Raw genomic sequence first — 13,765 nt, 5'->3', positions numbered from 1 at the left:
GGTCCACACCCCAACCAGTGATCAAACCACACCCTTCTGGTGTAGGCGATGATACTCCAACAAGCTGAGCCACCCAGCTGGGGCCACTTTGGGAGTATTTTATTGAGGATTTTTGCATCTATGTTCATCAGAGATATTGGTAGTTTTCTTGTGGTGTCTTTCTGTGGCTGTCCTATCAGGGCAATGCTGGCCTCATAAAATGAGTTCAGAATATCTTCTCTACTTCTATTTTTTTGGAAGAGATCAGGAAGGACTGGTGTTCATTATTCTTTAAATGTTTGGTAGAATTCACCTATGAAGCCATCTGGTTCTGGGCTTTTATTTGTGTGGATTTTTTTTATTACTACTTCAGTCTCCTTATTTGTTAGTGGTCTGTTCAGGCTTTGTATTTATTCTTGATTCAGTCTTGGTAGGTAGTATGCTCCCAGGACTTACGCACTTCTACTAGGTTATCCAATATTTTGCATAGAACTGTTCATATTAGTGTGTTATGATTTTGGGTTTTTTTTTAAAGATTTTATTTATTTATTTTTAGAGAGGAAAGGGCGGGAAGGAGGGAGGGAGAGGGAGAGAAGAGAGAGAGAGAAACATCAATGTGCGGTTGCTGGGGGTTATGGCCTGCAACCCAGGAATGTACCCTGGCTGGGAATCGAACCTGCAACACTTTGGTTCCCAGCCCGTGCTCAATCCACTGAGCTACGCCAGCCAGGGCAAATTTCGGGTTTTTAGCCTTTTAGTTCCTTAGTCTAGCTAAGAGTTCATCAATTCCGTTTATTTTTTCACAAGCCAAATTTTTGTTTTCATTTTTTCTATTGTTTTCTACTCCCTATTTTATATGCTCTATTATTTATTATTTCCTCCTCTGTTAACTTTGAATTTAAATAATTATTATTTTTAATTCCTTAATGTGTAAAGCTAGACAGTTTATTTGAGATCTTTCTTCTTTTTTAGTGTAGGCAATTATCTCAATAACCTCCTGCCCCTTAAAACTCTGTTGCTGCATCCTGTAAATTCTGGTAATTCATCTTTTGTTTTCATTTGTTTTGAGGTATATTTACATTCCCTTTCAATTTCCTCTATGACCCAGTGATTGTTCAAGAGTCTATCATTTAGTTTCTACATATTTGTGAATTTCCCCATTTTCTTGCTTTGACTCCACATTGGCCATCATCAGGATTCTGGTGCTGCCTTTTAAAAATTACCCTCCTGCCTCTCTACACTCAGAAGAGACTGCTAAAGTTTGGACGCTCAGAGATGCCCTATTCAGGGACAATGAGGCAACTGCTAGGACTCTAGAGCAGTAAAGCAAAGCCCAGCAGTTAGCCACTCTCAAGGGCATTCAAGAAAGGGAAGAGCTGCCCCACTCTTCTCAGCAGTAATTGCTTACAGTGGAGGTTAAGTGGAGAAAGAGGTCTGGGCTGTGCACACAAGGAAGAGTCTTCACTGCGGTGTGAAGCCCAGGATGAGGCCCAGCATGAGGCCCAGCATGAGGCCTGGGAAGGTGCTGGAGGTTGAACTCTGTCCCCCACAAAAGGGTTAAAGTCCAAAACCCAGTATCTCAGAGTGTGGCCTCATCTGGAAAGAGTGTCTTCTACAAAGGCAATCCAGTGAAAGTGAGGTCACTGGGGTGGGCCCACATCTCATATGACTGATGTCCTTATAAAATGGAAAACTTTGGACAAAGAGGGAAGATGATGTGAAGACACACAGGGAGAAGATGGGCAAGTTCCTGAGTGATGCACCAAGAATTGCTGGCAACCACCAACACCTAAAGGAGGCAAGGAGGGATTCTGCCCAAGAGCTATCAAAGCACATGGTCCTGCCAATACCATGTTTCAGACTTGTAGCCTCCACACTGTGACAGAATCATTTCATTTGTTTTAGTCACCCAGGTTTTGGCACTTTGTTATGGCAGCTCCAGAAAACTAGTACAGGTGGAGAAAGGACAGACGATGGGCTACCTGTCCTGTCCCACTTCCTTTATTGTGAAATGGTCCATGTTACATACCACAGCTTTTTCATCTACCAACCCCTTCCTTATTTAACTCATTCTGAGTTGTAAGAATTTCCTGTTGACAGCTTTCAGAATAACTTCACTCACTCTGGGTTCCTGGGGGCTCTGTTCTTGGTCCTCTTCCACTGTTCACTGGGTCTTCACATAACATCATCCTGGATGTCACCTTGACTGGTGCTTCCCATAGAAGCAGGGTCTTACATGCCCCATGTTCATTTAGGAAAGTGCTATATCCAGGCCTATCATTTTCTAAGGCTGGAGTTTGCTCAGGAAATGTTCTTTTCCACTGTGAGCAAATGGAATTCCTCATTCCATCTTCCTACTGAGCAGCTGCTTATGAAAAGAATCCTGGGCACATAAGCCTGAGGAAAATGCTGCAAATGCAGATATTGAGGAAGGTTCATTCTACAAAATAAAGCCACTTATTTTTTTTCTTGAAGGTTGGAGACAGGAAAACACATGAATAAAATCCTCGACAACTTTCTGCAAGTCCAGTGTGGAGCAAGATGGATTCTGAGACTGTGAGTTCTCATGGCCTGCCTGGCTTAAGAAGTAGCTGGAACAGATGTCTTGGGTTGTTCATCATCCAGTTGCCTGTCCTGTTCAGCTTGATTCAAGGGGATTATAACTTAACATAGGGCAGGCTGCCTGCCACTTTGAAAGTCAATACTTAAGAGGCAGGCGCTGATGCAAAGGAAAGTGGTTTTATTCTGGTGCCCGCAACCAGGAAGATGGGGGACTCTTGTCTGAAAGCCCATGTCAGCATCTCAGGTGGCCTGGCTACTCTATGTAGGGGAACTGTGGGAAGAGAAGAACTGAGGAATTTTTGGGAATGTGCAGTTTCTCACTCTACTCTTGGGTGGTTTCCATGGTATCTTCTGTGTGCATCATCATGTAGTTTCATTGTTCCACCTGCACTTTTACTGCTGATATTGGGAACGGGATGTGCAGGCAGCATCTCTGCTCCTTCTAATATTGTTAGCGAACCCAACCATTGTAGGGGAGCGGGTTGTTTCCTGCCGCTCGCTGCCTCCCAGGCAAAACTTCAAAGACAGTGTTTGGTGGAAAAGAAAGGAATCTTTTATTTAACAATCATACAATTTTCAAATAATGGCTATTTAAATATTTGTCATTGCAACTGTTACATAGATTCAAGAACTGAAAATAACACAAGAAGAAAAATCTGTACTACTGAAGAAGGCACATAAACATAGATCCCATTTAATTTCTTTTCTCCCTCTATTAATCCCTTGAAACTAATATTTTAGTCAAACGGGTGTGTTTTGGAAGGAAGGGTGGTGACCACCAATAAGCCCACATGTGGGTGGAGCACAAGGCCTGCTGCCATCAGGTCTGAGCTTTTCCCTTTCCCTCCTACTGTCTGTAAAGTCTGGGTCCAGGACCTCTAGCCCCCAGCAGCTGGGAAAGAGGGGAGAATGAAAAAAGGAAGTGACATTTCCATAAGCTCATTTTTAAATGATCTCCCCCAGAATCCCTTGCACAACCCAGCATGAATTTCTGGGTTGCCAGGGCCATGCACACTTGCTCAGCTCAACCACTCCCCAATTCCCAGGGTTGAGTCTCCCATTACAACAGCTTCGTTTTACTACTCTGGACTTTTGTAGTCTTACAATGGCGAAGGGATGAAGGTGTCAGTCTTCTGAAACTACTTTCTGCTAACCAAGGCATAGTCCTACCTACCCTGTGGTACAGAGTTCCCTAACTAAAGAGTGTCTGGAGTGGAGAGGAGTCTTCATATGAGGGAGAAGGATCTTGCAAGGTCCAGGTCAGTTCACTCTTCCTGAAAGTGGTATGTGTGACGTAAAGGACAGCAATGCCAGACAGGTTGGCAACCTTGTTGTATTCTGGAGGCGACAAATTTGGCAAGAGGGTTAAAAGGCACAATCAGACCCACAAGAACTAAATAACTGAAGGTAGGGAGTGTTACAGTTCCCCCCTTTTAACATTCTGGACTTTTTCTGTTCAAATCATTCAGGCAGAAAGAGCAAACCAGTTTTAAGCCAAAGCTGATAGGCTGCCCCTTACCCACCCACTCAGCCATCTAGTCCAGGTAAACCGCTGGGTCTTAGGAGATGGCGATGCATTTGGGCTCCTCGAGTGGGGCCCACACCACCTCTGAGTCACAAGACTGTCTTTTGAGAAGAAGTTCAGCTGCACAGCCTTTGATGGAATGACATTAAGCAGTGACAATTGGATAAATGCTTCATGTAAACTCACTCAACTTCTAAGTGAAGACAAACTTTGAGGACAGTTAGCTGCACTGACATCCAATGTTCACAACTATCTCTACGCCTTATGTCTTTTTTCACTTTCCTACCTAATGTGAAGTTTTAACCTTTAGAAACCTCATTTTTTTTTTCAAAACAAAAACCCAAAGCAATGACAGAGTTTCAGAAAAAGGGCAAGAAGGACTGCAACCAGCCTTAGAATATTGTCACACCAACTGGTCCCACTAACCAGTCACACAGACTACCTCTCTGAGGTCAAAATGACACAAAACACAAATGGCACAAAAACACAGAGATGTTATCTCAGCCAACTGGCACTACAAATGACCTTTACAAGGTAAATGACATGAAGTCCAAGTGATAGAGATGTTGTCTTGCCCCAAGTGGTACCTCAAATGACCCCAACAAGGTCCAACTGGCAGAGACATCCTCTCACCCCAACCTGTACTGCAAATAACCCTGACGAGATCCAAAGGCACACAGCCCAGACGGCAGAGACAGAGGATTCCTAGTGTGAAAAAAAACAAACAAGCTAAGTTGCTCCTCGTCTCCATAAGATCAGAAAGGAAGCAAAGAGTAATTGTAACCAGGAAAGAAGGGTTCTTTCATTTCAAGTTAAAACACCCACAACTTTCCATACCCATTCAGAAATAACCATAACTTCTTTTCAATCCTTGTCCTTTTTAACTATAGGAAGGACCATGCCCTAACTCAGTATCAAGCAGCCAAAAGCCCCTAGATTTGCAAACACATAAATAAAGGAACAGTGTCACTTTGCATGGGGGTCTGTTGTCTTCTTCCAGAAGAGAGATTTCAAATCTCCTTTCAGAGTGCAGGTCCAGCTGTCTTTTTTAGCATCCTCCATAGCAGGGTGGTTTGAATCCTCCTCAAATGGTACCCATTTTCTCCATATATGGTAGATCCAAGGCCTAATTCTCATGAGCTTTAGAGAAGAGTGCATTGTCAGTAGGAGGTAATAGAGACCCGTTCATTGCTTGGCTAGCTGTTGTTCAGGTCCTTGAATCTTCCAGATTTTTAGTAAGACTTGTTTCCTAAGCTGGGATGGCTGTAAGTACTCATCTAATGGGAAGGCGGACCTGAAATGAGTAAACTTGTACAGAATGGTTAGTGTTTGCCCTATGCGTTGCATACATTACTTAATTTTTGGCTCATGCTCCAAATCTAAAGGGGGTATTCTTGAAACAGAGATTTGGAAAGGTGTCCCACAAACTATTTCAAAAGGGCTTCACTTAAGCCCACTTCTGAGTGCTACCTTAATATAGAGCAAAGCAATGGGGAGTACCTGGTCCTATTTCAAATGCATTTCCTGACCTATTTTTGCCAGCGTATTCATTATTATGCAATTCATTTTTTCAATCTTTTGTGCAGATTGAGGCCTTCAAATGCATGTTATTTCCATTGTATTTGTAGTGCCTATCCAAACTTTTGGGCAATCTCTGAAGTGAATGATGGTTCATCATCACTCTGAATGCTGTGAGGAAGACCAAACCTAGGAATTATTTCATTAAATAAAGATTTTGCTACCTTAGTTGCCTTCTCAGTTCTAGTAGGGTAGTCTGGTAACTATCCAGAAAAAGTGTCCACAAAAACTAATACAAATTTTAAATTCCTGGTGGTTTTAGGCATTTGTGTAAAATATACTTGTTAGTTCTCAAATGGGCATAACCCTTTATATTGTACTCCCTTTTTTGCTTGGATATGTTCTGCCTTAGGATCATTTTTGGCACATATTGAACAGGGTGTGTGATACTCTGAATGGTCCTTGGTGAATGAGGGCCCTTCAAATGTGGCCTAATGATGTCCATTGAAGCATCCCTGCCATAATCTGTCCCTTACTTTTATAGCTCCTGTAACTACAAGGAAACCAATTGGCTTGTCTCTCGCCATCAACTATAACCACGGCTCCTCTGGAAAATGTTAATAAGTCGGAGGAGGTCCAAGGGAGCCCTTGGGTCTCCTCATTGGTCATCAGACTTCCTTCCCCTTCTTAGCATTTCTCGGTGAGGGTTTTTCATCTATGCTTTTCTTTTTGAGTTTGGGGCACTCCTTCCTTCAATGGCCCCTCTCCTCATAAAGGCACAGTGATTGCCACCTGGTGGGCCTCTCTTTTTCCCTTAAGGGTCCTGCCTCTTCTACTAGTCTTGCCCCCTGTTTCTATGAGTACTGTGGCCTGTTTCATCTTCCTTATTTGCTGGGCATTGCAGACTTTAAAGGTATCTGTAAGCCAAGAAGGATTCATTCCCAATGCTCCATCTCACTGATAGAGTTTCCTTCTAACATGTGGGACACTTTGTCCAATAAAGGTCATGTTCACCATCCACACATTTTCTGGTGGCTGTGGGTCAGCTAGAGTGGGCTCTCCACAGTCCTCGTAGATTCTTTCCAAAAATTCAGAAGGGGCCTCATTTGTTTTTTGCTGAAAGGCCTATAACATATTCAGGACCTTTTGTTAGGCACCCCTTTCTTAAGCCCTTTCAGTATGCACTTTCTGTAATGTTCCAGGAAGTCCAGGCCCCCACCATTTGGGTTCCAGTCAGGTTCTGTCAAGGGAATTGCCCCAGCTGGGCTGGGGGTCCCATTGGATTTCTCTTGGTAGAGACGTTGGGCCTCCTCATTAGCCTTATTTATAACTGCCATCATTTGTCTGTGGTTAACAAGATGTTAAGGAGAGCCTGTACCTCTGCCCAGATCAGATGATGTGGGCAAAGGAGGAGATGATAAGATCTGCCATTCTCTGAGGATCCTCCCTGTATGAGGGGCTGGAATTCTTCCAATTCATTTAGTCTGGGGCAGAAAATGGAGTATGGACCCAATGGTAGCCACTGGGCTGGCCTTCCTGAGTTACTACACCAATAGGATATTGCCTCAAAGGGAACTGCCTTGTTCCAGAAAGGGGGCTCCCTGGCCAAATTTGGTGCCCAGTCAGGGCTTTGAGGGGGAGACCTGTCCCTTGTCATATGGGGGTAGAGTCATTGGCTCTGTGAGCTCCACTCCAGGAGTAGTTAGTGGTGAGGGTGGTGATAGGGAGGTCTTTCCACTACTAAACTGTGTCTCCTGGGTTCAGGACATTAACAAGACTTATTTCCCCATTCCCTTTGTTCCTGTGTCTTACTGTCAGGGATGTGTTTTAAAGCCATTTTTCTTCTCTATGCCATCAAGCAAATGGAAAAACTCTATTATGCAAATGACATAATGGATGTCATCCCATCTGCCTAACCTTTAGAAATACTGTTTCCACTGCATGGTACTACAGCAACTTAGGGAACCATGCATGGGCCACTTTTCCCCACAATCCAAAACATGCGCAGGCCCCAAAGTATCACAATAATAAATCACTACCTCCTAGGACACTGAGTAATAGCAGTACATGCTCCAGTTGGCCAAAATCCTACCCTGTGGGCTCTCTCCAGGAGCCAACACAGAATAGCTCTTATTGGCCTGGACATGTAGGTCTGAAGCTATGACTGAAAGAGTGCAGGCAAACTGGGACATATAAGCCAAACTTGAACCTATAACTCCATGGTTCTGATGAGTGCTCACAAGCAAGCATCATACCAACTGACCTAATCAACATTGTCTCCCAAGCAATAGCCCCACAAACCTCAGACATTCGTCACCTGCACCCCAGTTCATAGCCCCCAAATTCAGGTGATCCTTCATCTTGCCCAGTGACTGTTCCCTTTCCAGACGTCTTTCCTTTCCACTTGCCAGGTGCTTAAGTGTCTGCCACCTCTAGTGGTTTTACAGAGGACTTTCCCTGAAAGGGAAAAACCCCCAGTTCCACTCCATAGGGCTTACATCTACCACGACTGCCCAGGGTCCCAGCAGAGTCAGCATTTTCTGTTACCAATCCCAACCAGTGGTGGGGGAGGTCCTACCACTCGCTGCACACCAGGCAAAATTCCACAGAGTTTGGTGGAAAAGAAAGGAATCTTTTATTGAACAATCATAACATGGAAAAATAGCTATTTAAATATTTGTCATTACAACTGTTACATAAGAAGTAAAATTAACAAAAGAAGTAAATCTATACTATTGAAGAAGGCATAAACTTTGGTCCCATTTAGGTACTTTCTCCCTCTATTTAACCACTAAAACTAGTGTGTTAGTCTCACAGGTCCATGTGGAAGTGGGTGGGCAGTGGCTGCTGAAAGGCCCACATGGGGGAGGGGCACGGGGCTGGCCTCTGATGGGCCCAAGCCTGCTCCCCTGTTCTCTTACTGTCCTTAAAGTTCCGGGCTCAGGGCCTCCAGCCCCCAGTGGCTGGGGAGGATGGGGGGCTTAAAAGAGGAAACAGCATCTCTATACACTCCTATTTAATGATTTCCCCCAGAATGCCTGGAGAGGCCAGCAGGTGTTGCCCTGGTTTCCTCAGCTCACCCCCTCCCTCATTACCAGGAGTGGGTGTCCCCTGTTGCAATATGAGTTACTGACACCTGCCCAGTTTCTTGTGCTCAGGGTCATTCCTTGGTTAAGCAGGAGCCTCAACTGCTGATGTCAATAACATACCAAGAAGGAAACATCTACTGCATGAACCTTCTATGAGTTTCTTAGTACAATTTATTCTAATCATTTCATGGTAAGTCAGAGTAGTACAAAGGTTTTATTCCTGTTACAAGGTGACTTCTTGGAAGCTCAGCTTCATGTGTATGTCAAACAAGGGAACTATGTAAAAGTGAAGAAGAGTCTTAAGAAAGGTCAGCTGCTTTTCTTGGAGCAGTATGGCCAAGAGGAGGAAGAATGACTCTCCCATGTCAGCCTTAAAGGAGGAGATCAGATTCCCAGAACTGAATTAGCACTTCTGAGTTTCCTGGGTTGCCAGGTCCTGAGGCCTCCTTGGGAAGCTCTGCAGCACCCTCAACCCCCCAGCTCCTTTAACACCCCGCCCCCACCATACTGTCTCTGTGTGGCTAGAGCCTGGGGCCACCCAGGTGCAGCCCAACTTCTGCCTCATGTGAAGGGGAAGGGGGTTCAGCAAAAACTAGTTGTCCCCTCTGCAGGGGAAAAGGACCTCTTGGTCCCTGGTAACTGAGGAAAAGGCTAACTCTCATAATCACTGTCAACCCAAGTCTAATAAAGGTTCACTAAAGAAAGTTGAGAGACTGAAGCAGGGGAGGGGTACTCCGTTGTTATGGGACACATGTATGACATGACTGGCAATTATGACCCGGTGCTGGCATCCCACTTATCTGAGTCGCTTGCTGTGCCCCACCAGTCTTTGTGGCTTACTGTATCTTGGACCTGTCCTTGTCATGTCTGGGCTTCCCCTGTGGGCCGCATGCCTCCTTTTCACACGGAGGCTGTTGTGGCTGCTGCTCCAGGCAGCTCCAGCCCAGCCTGTAGCCCTGGACCCTGTCCTGCGGACCTACATTGCCCCGGGGCCCACTGAGCCCTTGCCTTCGGATCAGCAAACACCCCCCATGAATTCATTCATGGCTGAAGACTTCGAGTCTTTATTACTAAATTCAGAACCCTCAGCTCTTCCACCAGAGGTCCCTGAGGAAACAGAAGCAGTTCCAACCCCTCAGGAGTCCCCAGCTCATCCACCAGAAGACCCTGAGGCTGGAGGACACTCTTCAACACAGGAGGACACCTCAGCTCAGTCTGCAGTGTCCCATGAGTTGGATCAATCTGTGCAGGTTTCTGATGGATTGTTTAACCAGCATCAAATCTCCTCTGAAAATGTTGACATTTCAGGCGAGAAGAACTCAGCTCTGCCACAGCTGCCTATTGCCGGTGTAGAACCTCCTTCAGTCCAGCCAAAGAGTCCAGCTGTACTGCCAAAATCATCTATAAACCGTGAGGAGACAGTCTCACCTCTAGATTCAAGTGAAACTCAGCGTCCAGTGTTGCCTTACCTGAACATTACAAACGTGGATGTTGGGGATTTGATAGCACCAAAGCACCCTACAAAGAGTAAACCACCTGAGACTGAGAAGGAGGCCTCAGCTGAAAAATCTACCAAAATGTTCAAACTTCCCATCCAGCTGGGTGTCCCTCCAAAGGCACCTGAGACAACAGAATTGTCTTTATTCCAGCAGAAGACCCTGGATCAGCCTGCTTCCAAGGGTAGTGCTATACTACTGCAGCAGACTACAGCTCCTCCACAGCACCCTGAGGGGAATTATCTAAATTCAGTACCAATTCATGGTGAGCAACCAACCTACACTGACGTCACAGTTCCACCTTTTAACCTGGAGCTCACCATAACACCAGAAACTACTATGGAGGCTAAAAATTCTATAGCCTTGACAAGCATTGCGGCTCCTTCAATGCACCCTCAGGTGACATTTCCACATCCAGAGGCTGTTCAGGCTCAGCAACCAAGTTTGACCGATGTCACAGTGCGACCTTTGGATCTGGAGCTCACCATAACACAGGAAAATACTGTGGAGGCTGAACATCATACAACCCTGAGGAAGACTACATTTCCTCCAAAGCAGCCAGAGGTGACATTTCCACATCCAGAGCCTGTTCAAGCTCAGCAACCAACCTTCTCTATCACAGTTGCACCTTTGGACCTGGAGCTCACTGTAACTCCAGAACCTACTGTGGAAGCTCAACATCCTACACCCCTACAGCAAACTGCAGCTGCTCCAAGGCATCTTCAAGTGACATTTCCACAACCACAGCCTGTTCAGGCTCAGCCACACATATTCTCTGATGTCAGACTTCCCCCTGTGGTGCTGCAGCTCACCATAAGACGAGAAGCTGCTGAGGAGGCTGAACATCACACAACCCTGAGGAGGACCACAGCTCCTCCAAAGCAGGCAAAGGTGACATTTCCACATCCAGAGCCTAGTCATGCTCAGCAAACCACCTTCTCTGAGGTCAGAGTTGCACCTTGGAACCCGCAGCTCATTGTAACTCCAGAACCTCCTGAGGAGGCTGAACACGCTAGAGCCCTGCAGCAGACAGCAGCTCCTCCCAAGCACCCTCTGGTGATGTTTCCCGTTCAGGATCAGCTGCCAACCCTAACGGAAGTCACAGGTCACCCAGCACAGCTGGAGTTCATCAGAACGCAGCAACCAGAGACATCTGAGTCAGGGGCCCCAGTGAGTGAACAGAATGCCGTCATGAACGTCTGCGAGCTCTGCACCTGCAGGAACGAGACGCTGTCGTGTACGGGTCTCAGCCCAAAGCACAGGCTCCACAGGGTGCCTGTGCTGTACCCCCAAATCCACAATGGCTCCTTCACCCTCTTAAATTTCAAAGGAAACTCGATTTCTTACATCGACAGAGATTCCTGGGAGTCATACCGGTGGGTGGAGAAACTAATCCTCAGTGAGAATTACTTGACTGAATTGCACAAGGATTCATTTGAAGGCCTGCTATCCCTCCAGTACTTAGACTTATCCTCCAATAAAATACAGCTTATCGAAAGGAATACATTTGAATCCATGCCTTTTTTGCAACAGATAAATCTTCATAACAATCTAATCGCTAACGTGAGATTTGGAACGTTTCAGGCCTGGCATGGAATGCAGTTTTTACACAGGTTAATTCTCAGTCACAATCCACTGACCACTGTTGAGGATTCGTATCTTTTTAAATTGCCAGCATTAAGATATTTAGACATGGGAGCAACGCAAGTGTCCCTCATAACAGTTGAGAGCATCCTCCTGATGGCCCTTAAATTGCGAAAACTGATCCTACCCAGCCATCTGGCCTGCTGCCTCTGCCAGTTCAAAAGCAGTATCGAGGGTGTCAGCAAGACAGTCAAACTGCACTGTGACAGTGACTGTCTGACACACGCACAGTGTGATGAAGAACTGTACTTAGGAAAGGCGGAAGGCTCTCTCATGAAAGTTTTACAAGGCCGGGAGAAGCGCAACAGCCCTGAGCTGACCATTGAGCCTGAGAGGGCATCCCCAGGAGAAGAAAAGGGTGGCGGCTTATCAGCCTTCATGAACCTCCTGATGAAGCTTCTCACTGCACAAGAGGAGGTGAAGGTCTCCAAGGCAGACTGGGACATGGATCACTGGGGAGATGAGAGGACCGAGGCCCAGGGTGAAGAGGAAGAGCAGGAGTCACGTGAGTTCGGGGCACAAGTCCCAGGCTATGGGTATAAGAAGAAACTCGTCTTGGCAGCCCCTGTGATTGCAGTAGCATCAATTTTCTTGGTCATTTTCTGTCTCATGGCCATCTGTCAGAGAAGAACAGCAGAGGAAGGCAAAGAAGGAAGGGGCTTTTTCTCAATTTTTGGACACAAGAGCCGCTCAGCAGAACACGAGATGGAGGAGGGTGGTTTCCAGAGAAGGTGGCCGCTTTGGCTGTGGGATATGTATTGGCCTCTCAACGCCACGCACAAGGGAAATGTGGGACAGAGTGTACACCACAGTACGTCTGATGAGGGTGACATGGAGAAGGGTGAAGCCTCCACAACAACAGCCAAGGCTGCTACATCAGAATCGGCTGCTGAGGAGACGGCTGAAGAGAGTGATGCCTGACACCGCCACCCTGTGAACCCCGTCCTCGGGGGACCTGCCAGTTGTAGCTGGGAATGTTGTGTGAGCACTGCTGATCAAATACATTGTATTCTTCCATTAATCCGTGTCATAAATTCATGACCAACTCTGGCCATGAGGTAAAAAATTAAAATGTGAATAGATCAGTATTTCTGCACAAATAACTAAGGCTATGGGGAAGGAAAGCAGGGCTGAAGGTGGAATCCCTGGGGTAGCCAGTAATTCTTCAGAGGGAGTGTGGTCAAACATGGGTGAATGTTACCAACCCCCCCAGAAGGGGTGCAGGGGGTGCTCCTGTTGCTGCCTACCTGGCAGATCTCCAAAGTCAGAGTTAACTGAAACAGAAAGGAATCTTTTACACAACAGCAAGTTTGTGCCTAATTATTGGGTAACCAATGAGGGGAAGGAAAAAGAGTGTGACCTCAAAGAGCTACTTAAATATTTGTCATACAACCACTAGGCTCAAGAACTGAAAATATGACAAGAGCAGAAGTTTGTTCACAGTGCACATAATCATCACCAAGGGCTTTGTCAGTAATGGCACTGGAACTCAAAGCCTGTTCCCTCTAAGATACCCCACCCCCCACATCAGCCTGTCACCCTCTGCCAGCTCAGTTCAGGTTGCACCAGGAACCTCTTCTCCCACCCAAAAGTCACATAGACGTAGGTGACTTAGCCGGTGTCCAGTCACTGTCCAGCTTCAGGCATGTCTTGCAGTTGATGCCCTGGGCCCCTGCTCACTGGCCTGCACAGGGCTCCATTGGCATGCCAGCTGCTGACCACTGACACGCCCCACCAGGGGAGGGGAAAGAAACAACCACATTTAGCTTCCAAGCTCACTCAGTTTCTAACGATCTGGCCCAGAATCCCATGTATGCCCAAAGCCTGTGGGAATGTCCAGCCTCCCACCCATCACAGCCAGTGTCAGCCATGTCTGCCTTTGCCCCTCTTCCTCCTGCCACAGTACGCAAGCGGGCAACGTCTGCAGTCACACAGGCTCAGCTCAGACCCTT

The 13,765-nt window shown here is 46.4% G+C and overlaps 1 protein-coding gene across 2 annotated transcripts; it reads left to right on the top strand.

Moving 5' to 3' along the window:
* Positions 1-9,196: 9,196 nt before the first annotated feature.
* LOC114491388 (leucine-rich repeat-containing protein 37A2-like) lies at positions 9,197-13,765 on the top strand. 2 transcript variants are annotated; one of them, XM_036010552.1, is made up of 2 exons: positions 9,197-10,568; positions 10,734-13,765. In XM_036010552.1, exons 1-2 carry the CDS (start codon positions 9,447-9,449, stop codon positions 12,732-12,734), a joined length of 3,123 nt encoding a protein of 1,040 aa, XP_035866445.1. In that variant the 5' UTR covers positions 9,197-9,446; the 3' UTR covers positions 12,735-13,765. The 2 variants fall into 2 exon arrangements, with proteins under 2 accessions (XP_035866445.1, XP_028361248.2); XM_028505447.2 differs by having other exon boundaries at positions 9,197-13,765.

The sequence above is a fragment of the Phyllostomus discolor genome, chromosome 1 (assembly GCF_004126475.2).
Source record: "Phyllostomus discolor isolate MPI-MPIP mPhyDis1 chromosome 1, mPhyDis1.pri.v3, whole genome shotgun sequence".
Classification (NCBI taxonomy): Eukaryota; Metazoa; Chordata; class Mammalia; order Chiroptera; family Phyllostomidae; genus Phyllostomus; species Phyllostomus discolor.
The sequence above is the reverse complement of the archived record's forward strand: the minus strand, read 5'-3'. Positions and strand labels throughout refer to the sequence as shown.

What these genes read in the sequence shown, in the direction of transcription:
- LOC114491388 (XM_028505447.2), top strand. Translation starts at nt 9,447, where the DNA reads ATGACCCGGTGCTGGCATCCCACTTATCTGAGTCGCTTGCTGTGCCCC.